The sequence below is a fragment of the Furipterus horrens genome, unplaced genomic scaffold (assembly GCF_987537825.1).
Source record: "Furipterus horrens unplaced genomic scaffold, mFurHor1.1.pri manual_scaffold_5, whole genome shotgun sequence".
Taxonomy (NCBI): Eukaryota; Metazoa; Chordata; class Mammalia; order Chiroptera; family Furipteridae; genus Furipterus; species Furipterus horrens.
Genome location: NW_028327175.1, coordinates 50,979,560 through 51,005,932, shown reverse-complemented (window position 1 = coordinate 51,005,932; position 26,373 = coordinate 50,979,560). Strand labels below are relative to the sequence as shown.

The window sequence follows — 26,373 nt, the reverse complement described above, 5'->3', positions numbered from 1 at the left end:
CATATTTTTAAAATACAAAAATGATAATATTTTAGTCATTAATATGTATCTAAAAGCCCAACACTGCAACTTTGATAGAAGATAAAAAAACAAGTTTGGAAATTAAAAAAAATTATTCTTATCAACATTACTCATATATTAAAAACTGCTTTTTAGCACAAACTTTTATCCCCATTTGCCAATCAAATAAATTATGCCCACATGTTCTATATGTATTTTGGGGTTATGATTTATAAACATACACTTGGGTTTAATAAGTGGTCTGCTTTGATCGCGTCAACCATGAAATATACTTACCAAAGTGTTAGTGCAGATAGAATTGGGAACACACGCTCCATTTCGACATTCATCAATATCATTGCAGACCTAGTGCAGAAAGATTTAAAGAGACACTGTTGAAGTACAAATGCAAATAAATTTTGCTGTGTTTTGACATTGTTATGTGAAGTGAGGACAGGAAATTTTCAGGCAAATGGTAATCGGGGCATCATTTTCCCCAACTCCCTGTATTTATATCAGTCTGTACTTAACCTAATGTCAAGTGATAGTTGCCTACTTGGTCTTCAAGGTGGTTCAGAAGAGACAACTTGCATGATTAATCTGTTCCACAATCTTTTTAGTGAGGTAGGTTCTTTTTTATCCTACTTGGGACACAATGTACTTCTACCTGAGAGTTCCTATTTTTCTGCAATTCTGGAAAATTCTCAGCTTCCCTCTGCTCCTATTCCTTCTACTCTTTCTTTGGAACTACAATTAAACAAATATTGAACTTTCTCTTTAATCTCTGCTGTTGACTTTTAACCTCTTGTTTGTATTTTCCATATCTTTACTTCTCTGTGCTGCATTCTGGATGATTCTGTCAGTTCCATGTCTCAACCTATAAACTCCTTGTAAGCTGTATTACTTATCTATTATGTTTTTAATGCCAATGATGATATTTTTATTGAAAAAAATTTACTTGGCTATTTCTCAACATGCCTGTTCCATCTCACCTGCCCATGTCTCTATTCTTTAATTATGATTTCTATTCCTTCCTTTTTTTCTTTATCCTTTTGAACTTACATTCATCATGTTTCTGCATGGTAGCCTCTTCATATAAATTGCCATTTTTGTTTATAAACATATCCTTAGTGGCCCTGCCTTTGCCTGTGGGCATTCCACTGGCTCTAAGTTTGGAGTTTTTCTTACCCAGCAGTGTGGCTTTGGCCTTAGCCAGGGCCCTGGGGGTTTTATTACTCCAGAGCTGGTTTTCATGTTATTTTTTGGCTTGTATATCTGCATTATATATGTAACACAGATTTGAAGCTCACAACTCTATGTGGTATAAGCTTGGAGCTTTCATTTTTTGTGGGCAATTTTCATTTTTGTTAACCTTGTCCCAAAACCGACATTAAGCTTCCTTGTTGAATTTTGGGGCTAGTCAAGTTTTCTCATCTCCTTGTAATGGGAAAGGTAGCTCTTTGAGGCTCCTGGCTTTATGCAGGGGTGTTAGATCTTTCTGCAGGTCCAAGGCTACATCTGCTGTACCCACGTAGGTGCTAACAACCCAGCTTTCCACCCCTGGGACCTACACCCAACTCCCTTCTCTCATGAGCTGCTGTGGCATCAGCTTCCACCCACAGCTCTGGTTTTGCCTTCCCTCTTTGTCCTCTTTTCTTTTCATCTCTTTTGATATTGGTGATGCATTAAAATTGCTTTTAAATTTCATCAAGGCGACTCCTTTCTACCTCAGTTCAATCTACCATATTGCTGAAAATCCACTGGGATGTGCTCCTTAATAGCTTACATAAAGCGTCTTCTATTTCATTTTGCCTGTTTTCCTTGGCTTAGTCCTGGAAATTTTGTCTTTAGAGGAGAGGAAGGAAAATGTTGGGCCATTACTCTAATGGCTTCTTGTCACTCCTATCTGTCTAGCTTGCCTCCTTCCTCTGGTCTAAAAAATCATGCCCTCTAGGGTTCTTTGATAGGCAACTAGGATATAATGAGCCCTGCCCTTCTTTAAAGCTAATAATTTCCCTAAGGTAGGAAAATATATTTATAGACCAAGCATTTCTAAGAGCTAAAGACATCACAAAGAATTTTACAGTCAGTCAGTTAGGTAATGATCAGGATACAGTAGAACATCTGGAAATAAATGAAGACTGTCACAAAGTGCCCAAGTGCTTTATGACAATTTACAGCTTATATAAGAAGCGAGGGTTTCCTTGGGGGATTATTGCTGCTCTTGAAACCCCCTCACCTCTAAAACAGCTTCTGATCATCAACAATGACTATGAAAGTGACCTAATTTTTTGAAGCTTTTATTCGTTTCCCTGATTTTCAAGTTATTCTGCAGGACCAAACATTCAGTGGCTACCAACAAAATACGCCTGAAATCATGTGTTACCCTATTCACTGTTTTTCTAGTAAGACTCTGTTATCCAATTTAAGAGCTTCTTCCCTTCTAAACTTTATGAACACATACATTCAGAAATGAGTTGGAAAACATCCTAATTTGCTCACTGGCGCCATGACATTTTCTGCTCAAGAAGGTAAAGGGTTGTACAGAAAGGTGGGAACCAACCTGAGTTTTTCTTTTGGCATTTAAAGTAAACATAAATAAAGACCATAACTTCAGCTCACTTGTTTATTTGATGTGGCAAAACCGATCCCAACACCGTGCACCATAGGCCCTGTAAAGCCCACTGGGCAGGCATCACATCTGAAGCCTGCAGCGAAGTTCACACAGCGCACACCCGGGTAGCAGGGGTGGTACTTGCACTGGAGAGAAAAAAAAAAAAAATCGAAGTCATTAATCACATGGAGAAAACACTCTCAAACTTTCATTTACCTATCTGCACATACTTGTTTATTCATTTAACTATCCATTTTTGGGAGCCAGAATGGTAAAAGGAAATAAAGGCTTCCAATTTCATAGCTACCCAAGGAACACCGCCCCATGCAATCTGGAGTAGCTTTGCTGCATTACAGAGCAATGGTGCAGCCAACTGGGAAGGGTCTTTCATGTTAATCACTGCACCGCCCCATGTCAATTCCCTGATATTCTAACTTGGAATTTAGAAATCTCTATCAAAGGAAGGAACTCTTGGACCACTTGACGACTCTGTTAAATGAGCCCAAAGGCATTACTGAACCAACTACTCAAAAGAAAAGACCTTGAAAAGACAAAGCTAGGGCAGTTGTTTCTTCAGTTAGATGTGATCCATCAGGGTCTGTGCCTGTCTCTGCACCCTACCAAGTCCGTGGCAGTTTCAAGGCCCCTGGAGTGGAGGGGATTGGGTCCAATTTTTTTTTTTTAACCACTTCAACTAATGCAAAAAACACAACCACTTCTGGCCCCTTCAAAAGGAGGAAAATTCCAGCTCACAGATAAAAACCAGATGCAGTTTTGTGAAATGTGTACAGAAGTTTCTGCAATTGAGGGATTACTAGAGACCATCTTAATTGCTTAGTACCTGGGGAGGTAATGAGTGGAGAGCTACCATGAACCTGCCAGAGCCGTGTGTGTGTGTGTGTGTGTGTGTGTGTGTGTGTGTAGCCGTGTGTGTGTGTGTGTGTGTGTGTGTGTGTGTAGCCGTGTGTGTGTGTTTAAGATCCTTGTAAGCACCTCACGTCTTCCACTTCTCCTTCCAATCTTCCTATGGCCAGGTGGGAGGGGAAAGGCACATTCTGATGGCAGCCTTGCTGCCCACTATGGACACTACTTTGGGACTGCACTAGTGACTGGCTAGTTATGGTCTTGAAACCGTCTACTTCAGAGGCTTGGGCAGCCATCCAACCAGCCTATATTTGCTGTATGTGTCTTTCTGGCTCCACACCTGGGCCCTTTCGGTTACTCACAGGTTATGGGGCCTTGTCAACAGGTCTTGTTGGTTTGAGATTCCCCCTCTGCTTAAAGGAAGCTTTAAGAAATCAGTTGCAACCTTACCCAGATCTCCCCCTCCCACATTTGCAAAAGTGTGGAAAAATCAAAATGATAACACAGACTACTTAAGAGAAACAACCAATGTCCGAGTATAAAACCGAAATCTCAGCAGTGCAGCAATGTGGATGAGTGGACGAGTATGATGTATTATGAACACAGCCACCCCGTGTGTCGTGCCTCCTCCTCCCGCTACTCGCGGTGCCTCCTAGGCTCTAAGGACCCATCAGGAAGCAGTTTTTAAGTAGCCTGGAGGACAACGCAAGTCATCCCTCAGTCATCGGCCTGGCTTCTTTCCCATAAGCAGTAGGGTGTGCAAGATATTTAGGGAGCCCCTACCCTGTCCAGCTGAACTTTTACCTCATCAATATCGGAACACGTGATCCCATTTCCTGTGTAGCCCTCTGGGCAGGGCCCACACTTAAAGCCATCTTTGGTGTTGGTACATCGGACTCCGCGGAAACAAGGATTGGAGTCACACTGGCGCACTGGGGGTGCTGGGGGTGCGGGCGGTGCCGGGGGCACCAGTGTGCTTGGGGTAGAAGACTGCAAGCCGAGAGGACCTAGAAGGAAAACAACAGGCTTATTATTCACCCCCAGGATAACATTGCTGATACAAAATAATATTTGGTTTTTCAATGAACTTCTCTTTCCTCCATCTCTGTGCCAAACTTCCTGGATTTGCAGCCAATGTAGCCTCACCCTAGGCCCATCATCAGTCTGCAACTGCCCGTCCAACTCAGAATGAGCCAGTTACTAGAAGAGCACTTACCGCAAGCCTGGCATTCAGCTATGGTGTTTCGCAAAAATGATGTTTCCTTGACCTTTAGAAATGGGAAGAGGAAAAAAAGGATTGAAAGGGAGTACCTGATACATAATCCAGGAATGAAAGAATCCATGTGTAGCAAGCTATTAAGCACTTCTTAAAGTGGTTCTAAAGTAACATTTGATGGCTCCTGCTCTGCTTGGAGCCGAGATGTGTTTATCACACGCTTGTCTATCACATGCTTGTCCCCATTTGCAGAGCCTTTGTATCAGAGTCCCAGGGTGGCAGGCTACGTGGGCCTGGCTGCAGCCCTGCACCCCTGTGGGGCTGTAGGCCTCCTGCTCCGCTAGCTCACACAAAGGGCTCTTCCGATAACACCAGGGCTTTTCTGATGACACGTCTTAGGTGTTACCTGCTGTCTCAGAAGGTCCTTCACCTCTCCCAGTAGCTGGTTTAGTTGTGTCATTTGCCCCAAGAACTGCCGATTAAAATCTCCTATAGCAACAAAAGGTAAGGAGCATTCAGCCAGTGATAGCCATTTCTACAGTGACTCAAAAGCCAATGATTTCACAGAGAATTATTATGATAAAACCTAGGGTATAGGAATTCAACTTCGTGTGATTCATCTAAAAAATAATAATCATGATACCACTGGCTAGTTCAAAATTCATGTGAGTTATAAAATAAAAAAGCACAATGAAAATATTCCTTGCCCTGGATTTTGGCACAAGAGCCCGATTTCTGTAGATGCCTGCTGTAAGCCTGCTGTGGACAGCCCACCTTTTGGTGATGGGACCCCACCCATTTGGAGGCCTAGGGGTTTGTCTGTGTTGACAAAAGTATGCAAACTGCCCAAGAGACCACACCTGTACTGGTGGTGGCCAGTGGCTCACTCTGTTGCAGGAAGCAGTCTTGCAGGCTGGCCACCTGGAACAGCGAGCCTCTCACCACCAGCTTCAGCTCTTCCAAGAAGTCCTGGAAAAAATCAGATTCATACCACACAGTGCTGATGCCATTCAAGAGCCAATGTGCTTGTATAGTCACACAGCTTTCATAACAGAGTAGCCCTGTACACTTGGACCCTGACATTCTTATGTAATTTTGTGGGCTTGCATTTTTCCTAAAGCCCGGCAGCCCTATCCTTTTCCCCGAAGCAATGGCAGACATTTTAGCCAGTAGCTGAGGAAAATGCTGGTGTTTAACTTGGTCTGAGAGTTCATGAAGGTGGTTCTGAGAAGAAGAAAGGCTTTTCCTTCATGGTAAACAGTTATTTTGTGGGAGGATCCTCTTAAGAATTGTCCGAAATTTGCTTATGGAGTTTAGATGTAATAAATATATATTTTTATTCATTCCAATTTTAAAGAGTATTGTTTTTAGGATGTCCTGGCTCCAGGTTTTAGAAAAGTTTCTGATTTTCTGGCTTATGAGAATGAATAAACAGTATATTCTATGATTATTAGGTAGTTGGTCTCATATTTTTACTTCACTGGTTGGTGTCAGTCATCCAGTGTTAGTCACACAGTCAATTTCCTCACCACTCTATTTTGTAACTTTTACTCATATTCATTATTATATCTATATAGGACAGAAAAAGATTATGTTATCTGCCAATGTAAAGCCATCATTTTTATTTTAGAAATGAGTATGCTGAGAATTTTCAGGGGAATTCAACTTTTTAATGGGCTAAGTTAAGGTGTATTCAGCATGTGCTGTGTAACAGATAGTGTGTTGGACATTGGACTACAAGGTCTGTGGATGTAGGTAGGACCATGACTCTTGCCCACCACAGTATCCCTAATACCCAGAATGGGCCTTGACGTTGACTAACTGACTGACTTAATGAATAGGTGGCTGAAGAAAGAGCACTGTGGTTCTTGCTGATAGTCTAAGCAACTAGGACCTTTGAGAAAATTTTAATAGCTGTTGTTTCTGATGACCTTGTCATGGCTGACTCCTGGCTTTTAGATATTGACTTATGTGGTGGTAGACACTAATTTCTGAAATGGTCAGTGAAACAATTTCTTTCATTCTGATTATTTTGGCTATTTAGAAGGGTTTCAAAAATAAAGTTTAGCATATCCTCTATTCATTAATCTTTTTCTCTTATTTAAATTATACATATCTGCAAAAACAAAATAAAAAATGAACCTTGTATTTTAGTTGTCTTGTCATTTTTGCTTAAAAATCTTCCTATTTCCCAGGCATAAAATTCTAGTATCAGATTCATAGTTTTAAAAAAATTATCTAAAACATCTCAGCATTCCTAGCTGTAATGGAAATTATTGCTTACACCCTGCCTTTTAGTTACAGTCAGCTTGTAAAGCGCATGTAATAAAGTAGAAATGGAAAATGAGAATTGAGACTAGAAGACAATATTATGAACCATAACAGATGAACATAGTTACTGATTTTGGCACTGACTTTCCTATTAAATTTCAGGACCTATGACCAATTACAGTTATAATTAATGGAAAGGACAAAGAATGCTAGTTTGTTATAGGAAACAAAGCATTTCCTAGCATGCAATCCTAAAACAAATACATGTGGCCATTTCCATAGTAGATGCAGTGATATAATGAAAAAAGTCCCATCAGCATAGCATAAAACAGAAAACAGACAGAAAACAGGGATTTTAAAGGGCACAAGGAACTAAGTTGGTAATGGAGTCTTTTTGTTAGGGATGTTCTGATAACATCTGGTGAAAACTGTTGTTCCTATTGCTTGGCATTTTCCAATCATTTTTACATTTTTATTAAAAATAATAAATAACTATAGAAAGATAAAAAATGTCATCCTATCATCCAAAGACAGCCTTTAAATTTTTGTCATTTATTTACAACCTTATAATTGTACCCAAACAGTCTCCATTTATCATCAAAAGCAGAAGTTCTCAATTTTGACTTCACATTAGAATCAGTATTTTTAAAAATACTGATGCCTGGGCACCACCCCTACAGATTCTATTTCAGATTACCTTGAGGATGGGCCCTCTATGTATGGTTTTTCAGCCAGAACCACACCCACTCATAATCTCAGCACACACCTCTGCATTCTCTGAGCATCAGCAGCTCACTTTTCCACTTCCGAGAATGGTTTGTGTGTTCTTACCTGGGCCTTCCTCTGGAAAGCCCTCAGTTCAATGGACTCAGGACTCTGGGAGAGGCCAGAAAAGGCTCTGGGGAGGTTGTGAATGGAATCTACTTGGGTGCAGTCCACGTAGAGCTCTACAGAGCCAGGCCCTCGCTGCAAATTGCTCAGTCTCAGGAGGACCCTGTGCCGCTTGCCGTCAGCTAGCTGCAGGTTGTTGAAAACCACCAAGTGGATCTTCCCATCATTCTTTAGGTAACGGAGGATGGCTGGAACCAAGCACAGATCAAAAGTAGTGAGATAAGGGGGAGAGGGTGGCTCTGTGCTCAAGGGCCTCCAGGTCACAAGGCTGGGTCACTGGAATGATAAATACTCATCATCTTATATGCCAGGCGTTATTTTCAGCATGTGTTGTGCTCATGGAGAGACACATAATAAAGCAGAAAATTTGAAAATAAACAATATAATATCAGTGATAAGTACAATAGCAAGAAGAACCCATGGAAAATCTATTAAATCCAAGTCAGCTCCTGAGGGCATGAATGTATTAATTCGCCAAACTCATTGCAACATTATGACATTGGAATATCTGATGATAAGGACAGTGAAGTTCAGGTAAGTGAAGGAACATGCTCAAGGACATAGTAAATGGCAGGACTAGATTTGAAACCGAGGGTGGTTTATTTCATGACCACATGAATGCTAGGCATGGATAGTCCTTTGCAAGTGTATATTGAATTGTATGTAATCTGTTATATTGTCCCTCAGCAGCTCATTTTCAATTTAAGAATGCTCAGTTAGAAAATGAAAGGTCTCCATGGTTGCAAAAAATATAGGAGAGGACTTCACTACCTTATTTTCTGTTTGTTTTCTATGCAAGTAGCTATCTATTCACATATCTTATTAAGGTCACTAAATAAAAATTTATGAAAATTATAAAATTCTGGTTTTCTGTCTTGCTTTTTACTCTACTATTGTCCTGAATATATTGGACCCTGAGTTAAAATCTGTTCTTGGATGCTGAGCCTTCGGAAGTGAAGCCCGTTGGGTGAGGTATGCTATAAAGAGCAAAGTGATTTGCTTCTAAGGGCTTAGTGAATCTACAAAGAACACCTCTAGCTCCATCCATGGATATCACTGTCAAACACAAGTTCATCAGCAGAAATAGTCCTAGGAACAGGGTTGAAGCCTGAGTGTTAATGTCGATAAATAATTAATGCAGTAAACACATAATTGCAGCTCCAAAGGTCTGAGTCAAAGTCTTTGACTGCCCCAGGAAGGAATAATTTTAAATTGATATAACTTTTCTGAGAACAATTTAGTGACATATACAAAAACTTTAAAGCTGTATAGACACTATGGCCCAGCAATGCCACTTCTAGAAATTGATATAAGGGGGAAAAAACTCCAAATGTATGGATAAGAATATTCATTTCAGAAATATTATAACAAAATTTTACACAACATATACATCTAAAATGAGATGGAGGGCTGGCTACTTAAATAAAGGTATATTCATAAAATGGAATGCAATGGGATTATTGCACATTAAAAGCACAAAAAGAAAGTAACATTAGCATCATGGCAGTGTAAGAGAACCTCTTGGTCTCTCCCCTGAAAGTTACAAGCTGGACAACTATAATACAATAAAGGATTTCCTGCTCAACACACAGATATATCTGAGAGATCCACACATTGAAACATCTGAAGGTAGGCATATCAGAGCAAGTGGGTGAGGCAGAATGGGGGAAGAACAGAAATGGGAGCTGCAGAGGTAGTCTGGTGATTGCTGCAGCCCTGCAGACATGATGGTAGTAGAGGGTTGCATTGCAACCCCCACTTGGCAAGCCAGTGGCTGGTACATACTGAGGCTGAGCATAGGGGTGGAGAAGCAATGCAAAGGGTGGCAGCTGTAGTAGAGCAGCCACCATCACCAGAGGAAAAAAGAACAAAGCCATAGATGCATGAATCTATCCCTCCTCACCCTGCCATAGTCTGCAGATGTAGCAGCAGTGGAGGCAGGCCGGCAGAAGCAACATTCTAGCCAGAATGGCTTGTACTCATTGTGGCAAAAACCAATGGGGAAAGAGAACGAAGCCACAACTGCTTGAACCCAGCTCCACCTGCCTACCCCTCCCCCACCCATCACGGTGGAACTGGTAGAGGCAGCTGGGATGCCTCAGATAGTGCTGCATGGCTGGCAGCTTCTGGTTGCAGGAAAGCATTGGCAGGAACTCACAGACCTGGTACACTATCACCCACCAGGCCCCACCATGCGGGTGGTGCCCTGAGACCAAGGCAACCTCATCATAGAGGGGATGCCCACCTTTTGGGGGGAACATGGGGTATTTTCCATGGCTAAGGTGACACTGTTCCACAGAGATCCCAGAAGTCCCAGTAGGGCAGATAAAAGAAAACACAAAATTGAGCTACAGCACCATCTACTGGAATACAAAAGAAAGAGCTTTACTTATAAACCTGCTAACCAGTTAAAGTCAACAATATTTCAATCCAGCAAATGCTCAGGCAGAGAAATAAGCTGTGAAGTATCATCAACAACCGAGGTAGCAAGGTATTTCAGACAGAAAATTTAAAAATCTCCAGAAAATAAACTCAAAGACATGAAAGATTAAGATTTAAATGACATGGAATTCAAGATTGCAGTTCTGAAAAAAATCAACAAGATACAAGAAAACTCAGAAAGGCAGTTCAATGAGATCAGGAACAAAAACCAATGAACAAAAGGAATACTCTACCAAAGAGGGTGAAACAATTAAAAAGAGCCACACAAATTCTGGAGTTGAAGAACTCAATAAATGAAATAAAGAATAGAGAGTTTAGGAACTAAAGCAGGCCAGATGGAAGGAAGAATTAGTGATCTTGAAGACAGAAATCTAGAAATGACTCAGGTGGAGGAAGAGAGGAATTGAGAGTAAAAAAAGTGAAAGAATGCTACTAGAACTGACTCCATGAGAAAGAGCAATATAAGAATAATGAGTATGCCAGGAGGAGAAGGGAGTGAGAAGGGGACAGAAAGCCTATTCAAATAAATAAGAGATGAGAACTTCTATACTCTATGAAAAAAGTGGATCCTTGACCCCAAGAAGCTAACAAAATACCTAGTTATTTCAATGCAAAACGACCTCCTCCAAGGCATGGTATAGGAAAGCTGTCAAAAGATAATGACAAAGGAAGAATTCTCAGGGCAGCCAGAAAAAGGAAGACTGTAACCTATAAAGGAGACCCCATTAGATTATCATTGGATTTTTTAGCAGAAATCCTACAGGCTATGGGAGAGTGGAATAAAATATTCAAAATATTGAAAGAGAAAAATCACCAGCTAGGAATAATATATCAAGCAAAGCAATTATTTAGATATGAAGAAGAAATAAAGGCTTTTACAGACAAAAGCTATGAGAATTTACACCCCAAGAACTGCATTAAAAGAAATATTGATGAAAAAAAAAAAGAGCAAAATAGAACCAGAGGCATAGAATCATGGAACAAACCAACAGCTATAAGGGGAAAGGAAAGGTGGGGACTGATTGAAAAAAGGTGAAGGTGTTAGTCAGAGAACATATATGAAGGACACATGGACATGGACAATAGTGAGGGGACTGATTATAGAAGCTGGGGAGGGCTGGCTGGAGGGGGGGCAAAAGGGGAAAAGTGGGAAAACTATAAAGCATAAAGGTCAAAATATTTAAAAAAAACAAAAACAAGAAATAATGAAGGGAGCCCTTCTGCCTGAAACAAACAAAAAAAGGATACAAAATTGTCAGATGACAAATAGATGGACAGAAGCAGAAAAATCACAACTATTTTTAGAATAGGGTTTAAACATTTAAATATAACAAATGTTAAAGGGGATAAAGGCATTAAAAAATTATGGCTTCTGGAATTTGAAAATAAACATGCAGCATAAAAAAGTGTAATATGTGACAACTGAAAATAACAAGGGAGAGGAAAAGGACTAAATTTGCACAGATGAGTGGAGATAGGAAGTAATCAGAAGAAAAAGGACTGTTCTATGTATGAAACATTTTTTTTCATAAACATAACAACAACCACCAAATAAATATCTAAATCTGAGACACATAATATTAAAAAAGAGAGAGAGAAATGGAAATTAAGAAATTATAGAATACCACCAGACTAAAATAGGCAAAACATCAGGGAAAAGAAACAGTGGAGCAACCAGAAAACAAAAAGGTTAAATGGCTCTAGGAAATGCCTCTATATCACTAAGCATCCCAAATGTAAATGGACTGAATTCATTAATTAAAAGACACAGATGGATTAAATAACCAAGACCCAACTATATGTTGCCTTCAGAAAACCCATCTCAGCTACAAAGACGACCATGAACTCAAAGTTAAGGGGTGGAAGATGATATTCAAAGCTAATGTCATTCACAGAAAAGCGGGTGTAGCCATATTTATATCAGACAAAAAAGATTTCAAGATTAAAAAAAAAAAGGTAGATCTGGAATAACCAACTGGACACTAGCTGGAGAGAAGTCCTATAACCACGGAGAGACAGAAAAGGCTACTTCATCACAACGTGACCAGTAGGAAGTGCGGAGACATGAAAGCGCTGGCTGGGCTCCCACGGGTGGCAGCTGAAGGGACGGAGAAACAGCTCAGCAGTCAGGGGTTCCCCCAGAGAAGGGCAGGGTCTAAACCCTCAGCTGGGCTTCCCAGCCTACAGCAACAGAACGGAAAGTAAAATAGAATCCAGCTGTGAAAAGTGAAAAACCACAGGGTTTCTTGCTAGCCTGAGAGAAACAGCTGGAGAAAAACAGCCCTTAAGTGGATCATGTATGAAAATATTTTGGCCCTCACTTACCCTGCGCTCAAGCAGAGGGAGGGCAGTGAGGACTTGAGACGCTTGGGGAGAATTTGAGGCAATGGTGTTGAGGAGAAAACTGGGGGAGCGGCTGAATGGGTCCCGGTGCTGACTCATTCCCCATTCTGCAGGCAGACCATTCCCCCCCAAGTGGCGTTAGCCTGAGGGGAAGCAAAAGCCCCACCTACAGGAATTAAGCTGCCACACCCTCGGTCCTTAAGCCTGATGGCTGATCACGGATTGAATAGATTAACAACTAAAGGAGTCAGACAAAGGCAGTAAATCCCCGGTAGTCTCCAACAGGCTGCCTAGGCCCAGACTGGTACAGGATCTGACGTCACCAGGGGCAGATTCAGGAAGTGCAGATCAGTCTAAGAAGCAGCAACAAACAAGAAGAATCACAAAAATGGGGAGACAGAGAAACAACCCCCTAATGAAAGGAAAGGAAGAATCCCCAGAAAAAGTGCTAAATGAAATAGAGGGGAGCAAACTATCAGACATGGAATTCAAAACGTGGAGTATGGAGAAGCTCAATGAGATCAGCGAGCTCAAAGAAAACTACAAAGAACTCCATGGAAACTACAAGGAACTTACTGAGAATTATACCAGCATGAAAAAGGACATAGAAGCTATCAGTAAGAGCCAGGAGGAAATGAAGAATACAATTTCTGAATTGAAGAACACAGTAGAAGGAATTAAAAGCAGGCTAGAGGAAGCAGAAGATCAGATCAGCGAGCTGGAGGATAACGTAGAAAAAAATTCCCAGACAGTGCAACAAAATGAAAAAAGACTGAAAAAGAATGAAGAGGTTTTAAGACAGCTACAGGACAACATGAAATGTAATAATATTCATATCATAGGAATTTCAGAAGGAGAAGAAGAGGAGCAAGGAATAGAAAACCTGTTTGAAAAACTAATGACAGAAAACTTCCCTAACTTGAGAGAAAGAGTCACACAAGTCCAGGAAGCACAGAGGGTCCCAATGAAGATGAACCCCAACAGGCCCACTTCAAGACACATCATAATTAAAATGGCAACATTCAAAGACAAAGAGAGAATCCTAAAAGTGGCAAGAGAGAAATAGCTAGTGACATACAAGGGAGCTCCAATGAGGCTATCAGATTTCTCAGCAGAAACACTACAAGCCAGAAGGGAATGGAAAAAATATTCCAAGCAATGAAAAACAAAGGCCTACAACCAAGAATACTCTACCCAGCAAAGCTCTCATTCAAAATGGAAGGTGAAATAAGGAGTTTCCAAGATAAAAGAAGTCTAAAAGAATACATCTCCACCAAACCAGCATTGCAAGAGATGCTAAAAGGTCTGCTTTAAAAAGATGAAGAAACAGAGAGAGACGGAGAAGAACACAAGTACAAAATGGGGAAAATGACAATGAATAAGTACCTATCGATAATAACCTTAAATGTAAATGGATTAAATGCACCAATCAAAAGATATAGGGTAGCTGAATGGATTAGAAAGCATGATCCACATATATGCTGTCTATAAAAGACCCACCTTAGAACAAACGATCTACATAGACTGAAAGTGAAGGGATGGAAAAAAAATATTTCAAGTAAATGGACATGAAAAAAAGCTGGGGTAGCAATACTTATATCAGACAAAACAGATTTCACAGCAAAGGCCATAAAAAGAGACAAAGGACATTTCATAATACTTAAGGGAAAAATCCATCTAGAAGATACAACCTTTGTGAACATATATGCCCCCAACAGAGGAGCACCCAAATATGTAAGGAAAATTTTGAAAGACTTCAGGAAGGATATAGACAGCAACACACTCATAGTAGGGGACTTTAACATCCCATTGTCAACAATGGACAGATCTTCGAAGCAAAGAAACACCAAATATATTGAGGCATTAGAGAACACTCTAGATCAAATGGACTTAGTTGATATATATAAAACTTTTCACCCCAAAGAAGCAAAATATACATTCTTTTCAAGTGCACATTGGACATTTTCAAAGATAGACCACATGGTAGGACACAAAACAAACCTCAATAAATTCAAGAAAATTGAAATTATATCAAGCATCTTCTCAGATCACAATAGCTTAAAACTGGAAATCAACCTCAAGGAAAAAACTCAAAAATATTCAAATTCATGGAGAATGAATAACATGCTTTTGAATAACAAATGGGTTAACAATGACATCAAGGAAGAAATCAAAAAGTTTCTGGAAACAAATGATAATGAACACACAACAACCCAAAACCTATGGGACACAGCAAAAGCAGTCCTGAGTGGAAAGTTCATAGCAATATAGGCTTACGTAAAAAGGATAAAAGAATCTCTAATAAAAAATCTAACCCTACAGCTACAATAACTGGAGGAATAACAACAAACAAAGCCCAGAGCGAGTAGAAGGAAGGAAATCATCAAGATCAGAGCAGAATTAAATGACATAGAAACTAAACAAACAATTCAAAAGATCAACATAAGTAGGAGCTGGTTCTTTGAAAAGATAAACAAAATTGACAAGCCTTTAACCAGGCTCACCAGGAAAAAGAGAGGACTGAAATAAATAAAATCAGAAATGAAAGAGGAGAAATCACAAACGATACCACAGAAATACAAAGGATTGTAAGAAATTATTATGAACAACCGTATGGCAAGAAATTTGACAACCTAGATGAAATGGACAAATTTCTGAAAAAATATAATCTTCCAAAACTGAATCAAGAGAAAGAAGAAAGCCTGAACAGATCAATAATAACTAGTGAAATTGAAGCAGTAATCAAAAACCTCCTGGCATACAAAAGCCCTGGACAGGTGAATTTTACAAAACATTTAGGAAAGAACTAACTCCTATCCTTCTCAGATTATTCCAAAAAATCCAAGAAGAGGGAAGACTCGCAAACTCATTCTATGAAGCCAGTATTACCCTAATTCCAAAACCAGGTCAAGATACAACAAAGAAAGAAAACTACAGGCCAATACTGCTGATGAACATAGATGATAAAATCTTCAATAAAATATTGGAAAACAGGATCTAGCAATATTTTAGAAAGATCATACACCACGACCAAGTGGGATTCATCCCAGGGATGCAAGGATGGTTTAATATTCACAAATCAATAAATGTAATACATCACATAAACAAAATGAAAGACAAAAACCACATGATCACATCAATAGACGCAGAAAAAGCATTTGATAAAGTACAACACCCATTTATGATGAAAACACTCAGAAAAATGGGAATAGAGGGAGCATAACTCAACATAATAAAGGCCATATATGAGAAACCTGAAGCCAACATTATACTCAATGGGCAAAAACTGAGAGCATTCCCCCTGAGGTCAGGTACAAGACAAGGATGTCCACTCTCTCCACTCCTATTCAACATAGCCTTGGAAGTTCTAGCCACAGTAATCAGACAAGAAAGAGAAATAAAAGGCATACAAATTGGAAAAGAGGAAGTAAAACTGTCATAATTTGCAGATAACACAATAGTGTACATAGAAAACCCTGTAGACTCTACAAAAAAACTACTCAACCTAATAAGTGAATTTGGCAAAATAGCAGGGTACAAAGTCAATATTCAGAAATTGAAGGCATTTCTTTACACCAACAATAAGTTATCAGAGATAGAAACTAGAAAAAAAGTCCCATTTACCATAGCAACAAGAAAAATAAAGTACCTAGGAATAAACTTAACCAAGGAGGTAAAAGATCTGTACTCAGAAAACTACATAACACTGAAGAAAAAAATTAAGGAAGATACAAATAAGTGGAAGCATATACCATGTTCATGGATGGGAAGAATCAACATCATTATAATGTCCATACTACCCAAAGCAATTTATAGATTCAATGCAATCCCTATTAAAATACCAATGACATTTTTCACAGACCTAGAACAAATACTTCAAAAATTTATATGGAACCAAAAAAGAGCCCGAATAGCTACAGCAATTTTGAGGAAGAAGAACACAGTAGGAGGAATCACGGTACCTGATATCAAACTATACCTCAAGGCCACGGTAATCAAAACAGTTTGGTACTGGCATAAGAACAGACATATAGATCAAAAGAACAGAATAGAGTGCCCAGAAATAAACCCAGGTCTATATGGTCAACTAATATTTGACGAAGAGGGAAGGAACATAAAATGGAGTGAAAAGAGCCTCTCCAGCAAATGATGTTGGGAGAACTGGACAAGGACATGCAAAAAAATGAAACTAGACCACCAACTTACACCATACACCAGAATAAACTGAAGATGGATCAAAGACTTAAATGTCAGCTGTGATACCATAAAAGTCCTAGAGGAAAACACAGGCTGGAAAATTTCAGATATCCCACGTAGCAACATTTTCACTGATATATCTCCTAAGGCAAGGGAAATAAAGGAAAGAATAAATAAACGGGACTACATCAAACTAAAAAGTTTCTGCTCAGCAACAGAAAATGTTAGCAAGATCAAAAGGGAACCAACCATATGGGAAAATATATTTGCCAATAATACCTCAGACAAGGGATTGATCTCCAGAATATATAAAGAACTTATATGACTCAACACCAAGAAGACAGATAACCCAATTAAAAAATGGGCAAAGGACCTGAACAAACACTTCTCCAAAGAGGACATACAGAGGGTCCATAGACATATGAAGGAACGCTCAACATCATTGGTGATCAGAGAGATGCAAATAAAAACCACAATGAGATACCACCTCACACCAGTCAGAATGGCAATCATCAACAAATCAACAAACATGTGCCGGCAAGGATGTGGAGAAAAGGGAATCCTGGTGCACTGCTGGTGGGAATGCAGACTGTTGCAGCCACTACGGAAAACAGTATGGAATTACCTCAAAAAACTAAAAATGGAACTGCCTTTTGAGCCAGAAATTCCATTGCTAGGATTATATCCGAAGAATCCTGAAACACCAATTCAAAAGAACCTATGCACCTATATGTTCATAGCAGCACTATTTACAATAGCCAAGTGCTGGAAACAGCCTAAGCGCCCATCTGTAGATGAGTGGATCAAAAAACTGTGGTACATTTACACAATGGAGTCCTATGTAGCAGAAAGAAAGAATGAACTTCTACCACTTGCAACAACATGGATGGAACTAGAGAGAATTATTCTTAGTGAAATAAGCCAGGCAACGAAAGAAAAATACCACATGATATCACCTATTACAGGAGACTAATGAACAACACAAACAAATGAGCAAAATTGAACCAGAGGTATGTAAACAATGAGTAGACTAACAGTGACAAGAGGAGAGGGAGAGAAGGGGGTAAGAAGGGGAAGGGTCTAGTCAAAGAACATATATAAATGACCCATGGACATGGAAAACTGGGTGGGGACTGGCTGCAGGAGAAGGGGGGGCAGGGTGCGGGGAAGCAGTAGGGAAAAAAGTGGGACAACTGTCATAGAAAAACAAGCAAACAAAAATTTCTAGTGGGGGAAAAAACAAAATATAAAGAATGGAAATGCAATTTTAGTGAATATTAGATCAAGGATTTTCCTTCACACTGTATATTTTTCTCCTTACCTGATCCCTCCAGAATTTGGCATTCTAAAGAAGTAAGCAATGACATAAGGTTCTTTGCATAAAACTAGTAAGACCAGTTGTTAATAGAGGTTTTGTTGACCAAGACTTTGACTGGAATGTCATGCCTAAAGGAGACATGCTTGGGCTCTGGTTGTTACCAAAAAGCCCTGAAGAACTGGGATTGACTTTCAAAGGTAATAAAGGTGCACGAAAAAAAAGGCCTGGTACCTTGGTTGGTTGTGCAGTCCATGGCAATCTCTCCACGGAAGGAACGAAGGTTGCTTTTCCTGAAAGATGGCTAGAAGGAACCTTAAGGCACAATGGAAAACCTAAAGGACTTGGAAAAGACAGGTGTTTACAGGCAAGGCTGAATGGCAGGTATGTGGCTCAGCTCCTGTGCCCTGAATGGCAGACTGAAAGTCACCCTAAAGGTTCCTAATGTAACTTCCAGCAAAGCAGACTTAAAGATCATATGTGATCATTTGCTGCTTTTGTAGTTTCATGCAAATGAACAGGATAAATTAAAAATGGACTTAATGCAGTCCCTTTAATGACAAGGAGGGTAATCTTAAGGAGAAAAATCGTGATTCAAGGAAAGTCACAATGCTCAGTGGTAGACTATAAAACAGTGCAGCTAACTGTCTTTAAAGTCTCCTTTCATGTAAAGTTTGTTTTCATTTCAAAGTTAAACTAGGTCTGTGGCACCATCAAAGATGCTTAATTTTCAGGCAAGAAGAATGTCAAATGCCTTGCAACTGGATGTCTTTCCAATAAGACAGTCTTACAGATTAAGAGACTGGTTTGTGGATTATGTTGCATAAATTAACATGTGTTTTCTGTTTCCGAGTGACTGTATGTATAGGCCTCACTTAATCCTGTCTGCATTGCTGCCTCCTGAGACTCAATGGTGTGGCTGAACTAAGTGGCTGGAATACAACAAGGATGCCAACCTGCTAAACCAAGCACACCGTTATCCGAGGACAGCCAACTGACCTGGAGTCTGCAAGATCCTTCCCCATGTGGGAAGGCCACCCTCCCCCCCGCCCCACAACCCCACTCTTACTAGGGATTTCTGGACCCAAGGGTAGGTAGGACAATGACCATGCCCAGCTTGAAGCAGCTAGAAGGGCAGAAGACCTTCACCCATTATAAAATTATAAAGGGTCTTAAGTCTGAGAAGGGGATATTGTTATTTTTTATTGTTATAAAAAATTAATTAATTTTTAAAAAAAGAATAATATGGGAAAGCGTGAAGCTGGAGAGCTTGTATGCACGACCCATGGACATGAATTGGGGGGGTGGGAGGATTGCTGGGGGAGAGGAGCAAAGGGGAAAAAAATAGAAACTGTTGTAACAATATAATCAATAAAATATACTTAAAAAAAAGGTAACGAGAGTCATACAATTTAATGACAAAAATACAAACAATCCAATTAAAAAATGAGCAGAGAACCTGAACAGACACTTCTTCAAAGAGGACTTAGAGACAGCCAATAGACATATGAAATGATGCTCCACATCACTAATCATCAGAGAAACACAAATTAAAATCACAATGATATATCACCTCCCACCTGTCAGAATGGGTATCATCCATAAATTAACAAACAATAAACATGCTGGAGAAAAAAATGTGGAGTAAAGGGAATCCTCATACGCTTTTGATGGGATTGCAAACTGATGCAGCCACTATAGAAAATGGTATAGAGGTTCCTCAAAAAATTAAAAATAGAACTAACATATGACCCAGCAATCCTACTTCTGGGTATTTATCCAAAAAAACCTAAAACATTAGTTTGAAAAGATATATGCATCCCTATGTTTACTGCAGTATTATTTACAACAGCCAAGATATGGAAGCAACCTAAGTGCCCATCAATGGACAACTGAATAAAGAACATGTGGTACATCTATGATAGTATTCTATAACAACAGCAACAACAACAACAATAAGCAGCAGCAGCAGCCTTGGGGTGGTTTGAATCCTTGAAAGAAGTAATGACAGTAAAAATGCTTTATAAACTGTAAAATTTTATGACAATGTTAGGTACTGTTGTTTTCATTGCTATTTTTGATACCAATAATTTAAGTGTAACAGTAAGACCAAGGCTCATTTGCCCAGTGATGCCAACCACTGGAATAAGGACATTACTCATCTATAAAAAATAATGAAATCTTACCTTTTGTGGCAACATGAGTGGTATTATGCTATATGAAATAAGTCAGACAAAGACAAATACTGTATTTCACTTATATATGGAATCTAAAAAACAAAATAAAGAAAGCAGAAACAAATTCATAGATACAGAGAACAAAGTGATGGTGGTCAGATGAGAGGGGTTGTTAGTTTGGGTGAAAAAGGTGAAAGGATTAAGAAGTACAAATTGGTAGTTACAGAATAGTCACAAAGATGTAAAGTACAGCATAGGGAGTAGAGTCAACAATATCGTAATAACTATGAATGGTACTGGAGGTATTAGATTTATTGGGGGGATCACTTTGTAAGTTATGTAAATGTCTAACCACTATGCTGTAATACCTGAAACTAATATAAAATTGAATGTCACCTGTAATTGAATAAAAACATTTTTAAGGGTAACAAGAGACAAAGATGAACATTTTTTAATGATAAAGGGGACAATACATCAAGGAGACACAACACTTCTCAATATACATGCACACAATTTGGGAGCAACAAAATATATAAAGCAATTATGACAGACCTAAAGGGAGACACTGACAAATACAATTACAGTAGTCCCTCACTCATTGTGGGTATTATGTTCCAGACCCCCCTGTGAAGTAGGAACCTTATATTTATTCTATACTCTTAAACCTACATAACTTTAACAATATACCTATACAGTACCACAAAATCCCGCAATACAGCAAAAAATCTGCGATAATTAAATATTAAAAAAAATCCGGTGATACAGTGAGGCTGCGACAAGTGAACCGCAATATAGTGAGGGACTACTGTATAGTAGGGGACCTAATTACCCCATTGATACCAATAAATAGGTCATATAAACAAAAAATTAATGGGAAAATATTGGCCTTAAATGACAAATTAGACCAAATGGACATAATTGATATTTACAGAGCTTTCCATTCCAAAACAACAGAATATATATTCTTCTTTAGTGTACATGGAATATTCTCAAGCATATACCATATATTGTGGCACAAAACTAGTCTCAATACATTTAAAAAGATTGAAGTAATAGCAAGTATATTCTCTGACCACAATGGTATGAAAATGGAAATCAACTGCAAAAAGAAAGCTGGAAAAAACCACGAATATAAGGAGATTAAACAACATGCCACTGAACAACTACTGGGTCTAAAACAAATAAAAGAAGGGATCAAAAGATAGAAACAAATGACAATGACAATAGAACCTAAAATTTGGGGGATGCAGCAAAAGTGGTACTAAGAGGGAAGTTCATAGCATGAAGGCCTACCTCAAGAAGCAAGAAAAACTCAAATTAACAACCTAACATTTCACCTTAAACAACTAGAAGAAGAACAATAAACAAATCCTGAAGTCAGTAGAAGGCAGGATATAATAAAAATTAGAGGAGAATTAAATGAAATAGAGAACAAAAACATAATAGAAAAATTTAACAACAAAAAAAGATCTGATTCTTTAATAAATAAGATTGACAAATCTTTGCTTAGCCTAAGGAAAAAAGAAAAAAAAAAAGACTCAAATAAAATCGGAAATGAAAGATAAGCTACAACAGACACCACAGAAATACAAAGGGCTGTAAAAGAATACTATGAAAGGCTACATGCTACCAAATTCAATAACCTAGAAGAAATGGACACATTCTTAGAAATTTACAAACTTCCTAGATTAAAACATGAACAATTGGATAACCTAAATAGATTGATCCACAGTAAGAAAATTAAAACAGTTATCAATACAATAACCTCCCCCAAAATAAAAGTTCAGGCCCTGCTGGCCTTGCTAATGAATTCTACCAGTGAAAGATTAAATACCTATCTTTCTCAAACTCTTCCAAAAAATTGAAAAAGAGGGACTATTTCCTAACTCAATGAGGACAACGTTGCCCTGATACCAAAATCTGGCAAGGACAACACACACATAAGAAAATCACAGGCCAATATCTATGATGAATACAGATGCAAAAATCCCAAAGGAAATCTGAGCAAATTGAATACAACAATCCATTAAAAAGATGATGTGGGTTTATTCCAGGGATGCAAGAATAATTTGACATACACAAATCAATCAATGTGATATACTTCATTAACAAAATAAAAGGTAAAAATCATATGATCTTATCAATAGATTCAGAAAAAGCATTTGACAAGATACAACATCTATTTACAATTTAAAACACTTAATAAAATGGGAATAGAAGGAAAGTACTTCAACATAATTAAAATCATATATAAAAACCCTTGGCTAATATACTCAATGGTGAAAAATGGAAAGCTTTTCCTCTAAGATCAGGAACAACGTAAGAATTCCCATTCTTGCCACTGCTATTCAACATAATACTGGAAGTCTTAGCCAGAATAGTTGGGCAAGAGGCAGAAATAAAAGGTGTGAAAACTGGGAATGAAGAAATAAAATATTCACTTTGTGCAGGTGACATGATTCTCTATATAGAAAATCCCGAAGACTCTGCCAAAAGACTAATAGAAGCAATAAACAAATAAAGTTGCAGGATACAAAAATCAATGTCAATAATTCATGTGTTCCTATATACTAACAGTGAAATACCACAAACAGAAGTGAAGAAAACAAATCCATTTGCAATTGCGACAAAAATGATAAAATACCTAGGAATAACCTTAACAAAGAAAGTGAATAACCTATACACTGAAAACTATAAAACATTCTTGAAAGAAATTTAAAAAGACACAAAGAAATGGAAAGAACTGGAAAGGATTGGAAGAATCAACATAGGTATATGCCATTTTAACTAGAGCAATATACAGATTTTTTTTTTTTTTCTTTAAAAATTTTATTTATTAGTTTCAGAAAGAGGGGAGGGAGGGAGAAAGAAAGGAAGAAATATAGCAATGTGTGGGAGATTTTGCCTCTCCCACTCCCCCAACTGGGGCCCTGGCCTGTACCTTGACTGGGGATCAAACCGGCGACCCCTTGGCATGCAAGCCGGTGCTTGATCCACTGAGCCACACCAGCCAGGGCAGGTGTGAAGAAGTTTATTTTCATGTTCCTTGACATCTGCTCAAGTGTGGAGCCAGGCTCTGTCAGTAGGGCCATGTGGTGCCTCGTGTCTGTCTGCCTCCTGACATCTCTGTGGCCATCTCCAGAAGGCTCAGCCTCCAGAGCAGCTAAAGGTATGTTTAGAAGGCCATGTCGCCCGGGAGAGTGAGAGAGAGTTGGAGCCTAGGCTGGTAACATCAGATACATTGATTCATCCCTCAGTCCATCCTGTTCTGGCTTCAGAGAAATAGACAGTTGCTAGTGAGACGGGTGCCATTGTATGTAGTTTCTGTCCCTCGGGGGGAAGCGCTGAAACTCCCTTGTGTCACAGATCTTCGTCCTGGTCTTGTTCCTGTTCTAAAGGTTCATCAGGTTCTTTATTTCTCTGGACAAAGACCTTGGCTCTTCGATTTTTGAACCAAATTTGGACTTTTGACTCTGGAACCCCAATTTCCTTAGCGAGTTGCTCTCTGGAATAAATCCCAGGATAAGGGTTGCTTTCAAATGCCGAGATGAGGGTGCATAACTGCGAGGACGTTTACTTGGTTCGACGCCGCCTATATTCTCCACTTCGACTCTTCTCCACAGGGCAATCTTTATCTTGGCTTCCTTCTAAGTCCGCCTCAGGTTCTGATATTTCCTGGACTCCATACTTAGCTCTTCGATTCCGAAACCAAACCTGGATTCTATACTCATCTATTCCCGTTGCTAAAGAAAGCTCCTGATGCATGGAGTAAGTCGGATAAGGTTGTTGGTTGAATGCTTTGATGAGGATTTCCAATTGATCTTCTGTGAATATGATGCGGCTTCTTCTATGCTTCTTTAAGTTTAGAGGAGCGTTTTCAGCCATGTTGGAAGAGAGATGTCCAATATACAGATTTAATACACTCCCCATTAAAATTCTAATGGCATTTTTTCAAAGAAATAGAACAAAAAAATATAAAACCCATATGGGAACCACATAAGACCCTGAATAGCCAAAGCAATCCTGAGAAAAAAAGAACAAAGTCAGAGGTATCATACTCCCTGACTTCAAATTATACTACAAAGCTGCAGTAATCAAAAGAATATGCTTTTGGCAGAAAAAAATAGATACATAGACCAATGGAACAGAATTGAGAGCCCAGAAATAAACCCACATGTATATGAGCAAATAATTTTGACAAAGGAGCCAAAAACATACAGTGGAGAAAGGAAAGGCTCTTCAATAAATGGTGTTGGGAAAATTGGAAAGCCACATGCAAAAGAATTAAACTAAACTGCTATCTGACACTACAAACAAAAAATTAAAATGCATTAAAGATTTAAATATAAGACCTGAAACAATAGAAGAAATAGAAAAAATAAGTATTAAACTTAGGGACCTTGGTCTCATTGTTTTTTGTGAACTTGACCTCAAAGGCAAGGGAAGTAAAAACAAAAATGAATGGGACTACATCAAACTAAAGAGCTTCTGCCCAGCAAAAGAAAACATCAACAAAACAAAAAGGCAATCAATTGAATGTGAGAAGGTATTTGCAAATGACATCTCCAATTTGGGGCTAATATCCAAAATATATATAGAACTCATACAATTCAACAACAAAACAAACAATCCAATTAAAAAATGGGCAGAAGGCCTGAACACTTTCCCCAAGATGACATTCAAATGGTCAACAGAAATACAAAAAGATAAAAAAAAAGAAATACAAAAAGATGCTCAACTTCACTAGCTATTACATTAAATGCAAATCAAAACCACAATGAGATACTACTCCACACCTATTAGAATGACTATTATCAATAAGATAAGAAATAAGTGTTGAAGAGACTATGGGGAAAAAGGAACCCTCGCACACTATTAGTGGGAATGTAAATAGGTACAGCCACCATGGACAAGAGTGTGGTGATTGCTGGCGGAGGGAAGGGGTAGGTTTAAGGGGACTAAATGGTAATGGAAAGAAAATACAATAAAGATTAATTTAAAAAATTTATATAAACATGGGAAGAAAAACTGTACAGAGGTTCCACAAAAACTTAAGAACAGAGCTACTATAAGACTCAGCAATCCCTCTTCTGCATATCTATCCAAAAAAATTGAAAACATTTATTTGTAAAGATATGTTTACCCCTATGTTTATTGCAGCATTAATCATGGTAGCCAAGACACTGAAACAACCTAAGTGTACTTCAATGGATAATTGGATAAAGAAGATGTGGTACATATACACAGTGGACTACTACTAAGCCATAATGAATGCAATATTGCTATTTGTGGCAACATGGATGGATCTTGAAAGTGAAGTCAGTCAGACAGAAAAAGACAAGAATCATACGATTTCACTCAAATATGTGATAGAAAACAAAGTAATAAATGAACAAACAACACAAAAAACTCATAGACACAGACAATAGTATGCTGGTTACCAGAGGAGAAGGGAGGTGGGGGAAGGATGAACAGGGTTAAAGTGGGCCAAATACTTGGTGACAGAGGAGACTAGATTCTGGGTGGTGAGAACACAATGTAATATATAATGTTATTAACAAATGTTACCTCAAAATATTTAATTAAAAAACATAAAAAGACATTCCCAGTATTTTGTTGAGTGTGAAAACATTATGAGTCAGAATAGTTGCATTCAGAAAAATTAATATATGTGAATGTATTTATATATATTCACATACACAGAAAATTAGAAAATAATCTCAGTATTAACACAGTCAGTGCTTGGATGACGTGTTTTCTCTTTCTCACATTCATTGCCTAATTTTTCTACAAGAAACATGCATTACTTATAGAACACAAAAAAGTGAAGAAAAAAAAAAGTAAATTACACACATATACCCAGAATGTGCTGCTGTTAATCTGTATGATTGGCAGCAAGTATTCTGGCCATCTTTCTTCAGGTACCTTCTCTAGAGAGTGTAAATGCCAACTTGGTGCTGCCCCATGGATTAAACAATCAGGTATGCCGGTTTGTGTGGCAGTATTGTCAAAGAAAATAATCCTTACTGTGAAACATTAAGGC

The 26,373-nt window shown here is 38.6% G+C and overlaps 1 protein-coding gene and 1 pseudogene across 1 annotated transcript in view; both read right to left on the bottom strand.

Moving 5' to 3' along the window:
- THBS4 (thrombospondin 4) overlaps positions 1–26,373 on the bottom strand; it is a 72,691-nt gene that overhangs the window by 24,679 nt on the left and 21,639 nt on the right. The window contains exons 3-9 of the mRNA XM_090276421.1: positions 7,797–8,044; positions 5,555–5,663; positions 5,101–5,183; positions 4,695–4,746; positions 4,283–4,485; positions 2,623–2,760; positions 298–366 (exon numbers count right to left, since the gene is read on the bottom strand). Of these exons, the coding sequence (XP_090132547.1) occupies positions 298–366; positions 2,623–2,760; positions 4,283–4,485; positions 4,695–4,746; positions 5,101–5,183; positions 5,555–5,663; positions 7,797–8,044 (902 nt within the window). The remainder of the gene's footprint in view (positions 1–297; positions 367–2,622; positions 2,761–4,282; positions 4,486–4,694; positions 4,747–5,100; positions 5,184–5,554; positions 5,664–7,796; positions 8,045–26,373) is intronic.
- Positions 23,691–24,215, bottom strand: LOC150008599 (double homeobox protein A-like; annotated as a pseudogene).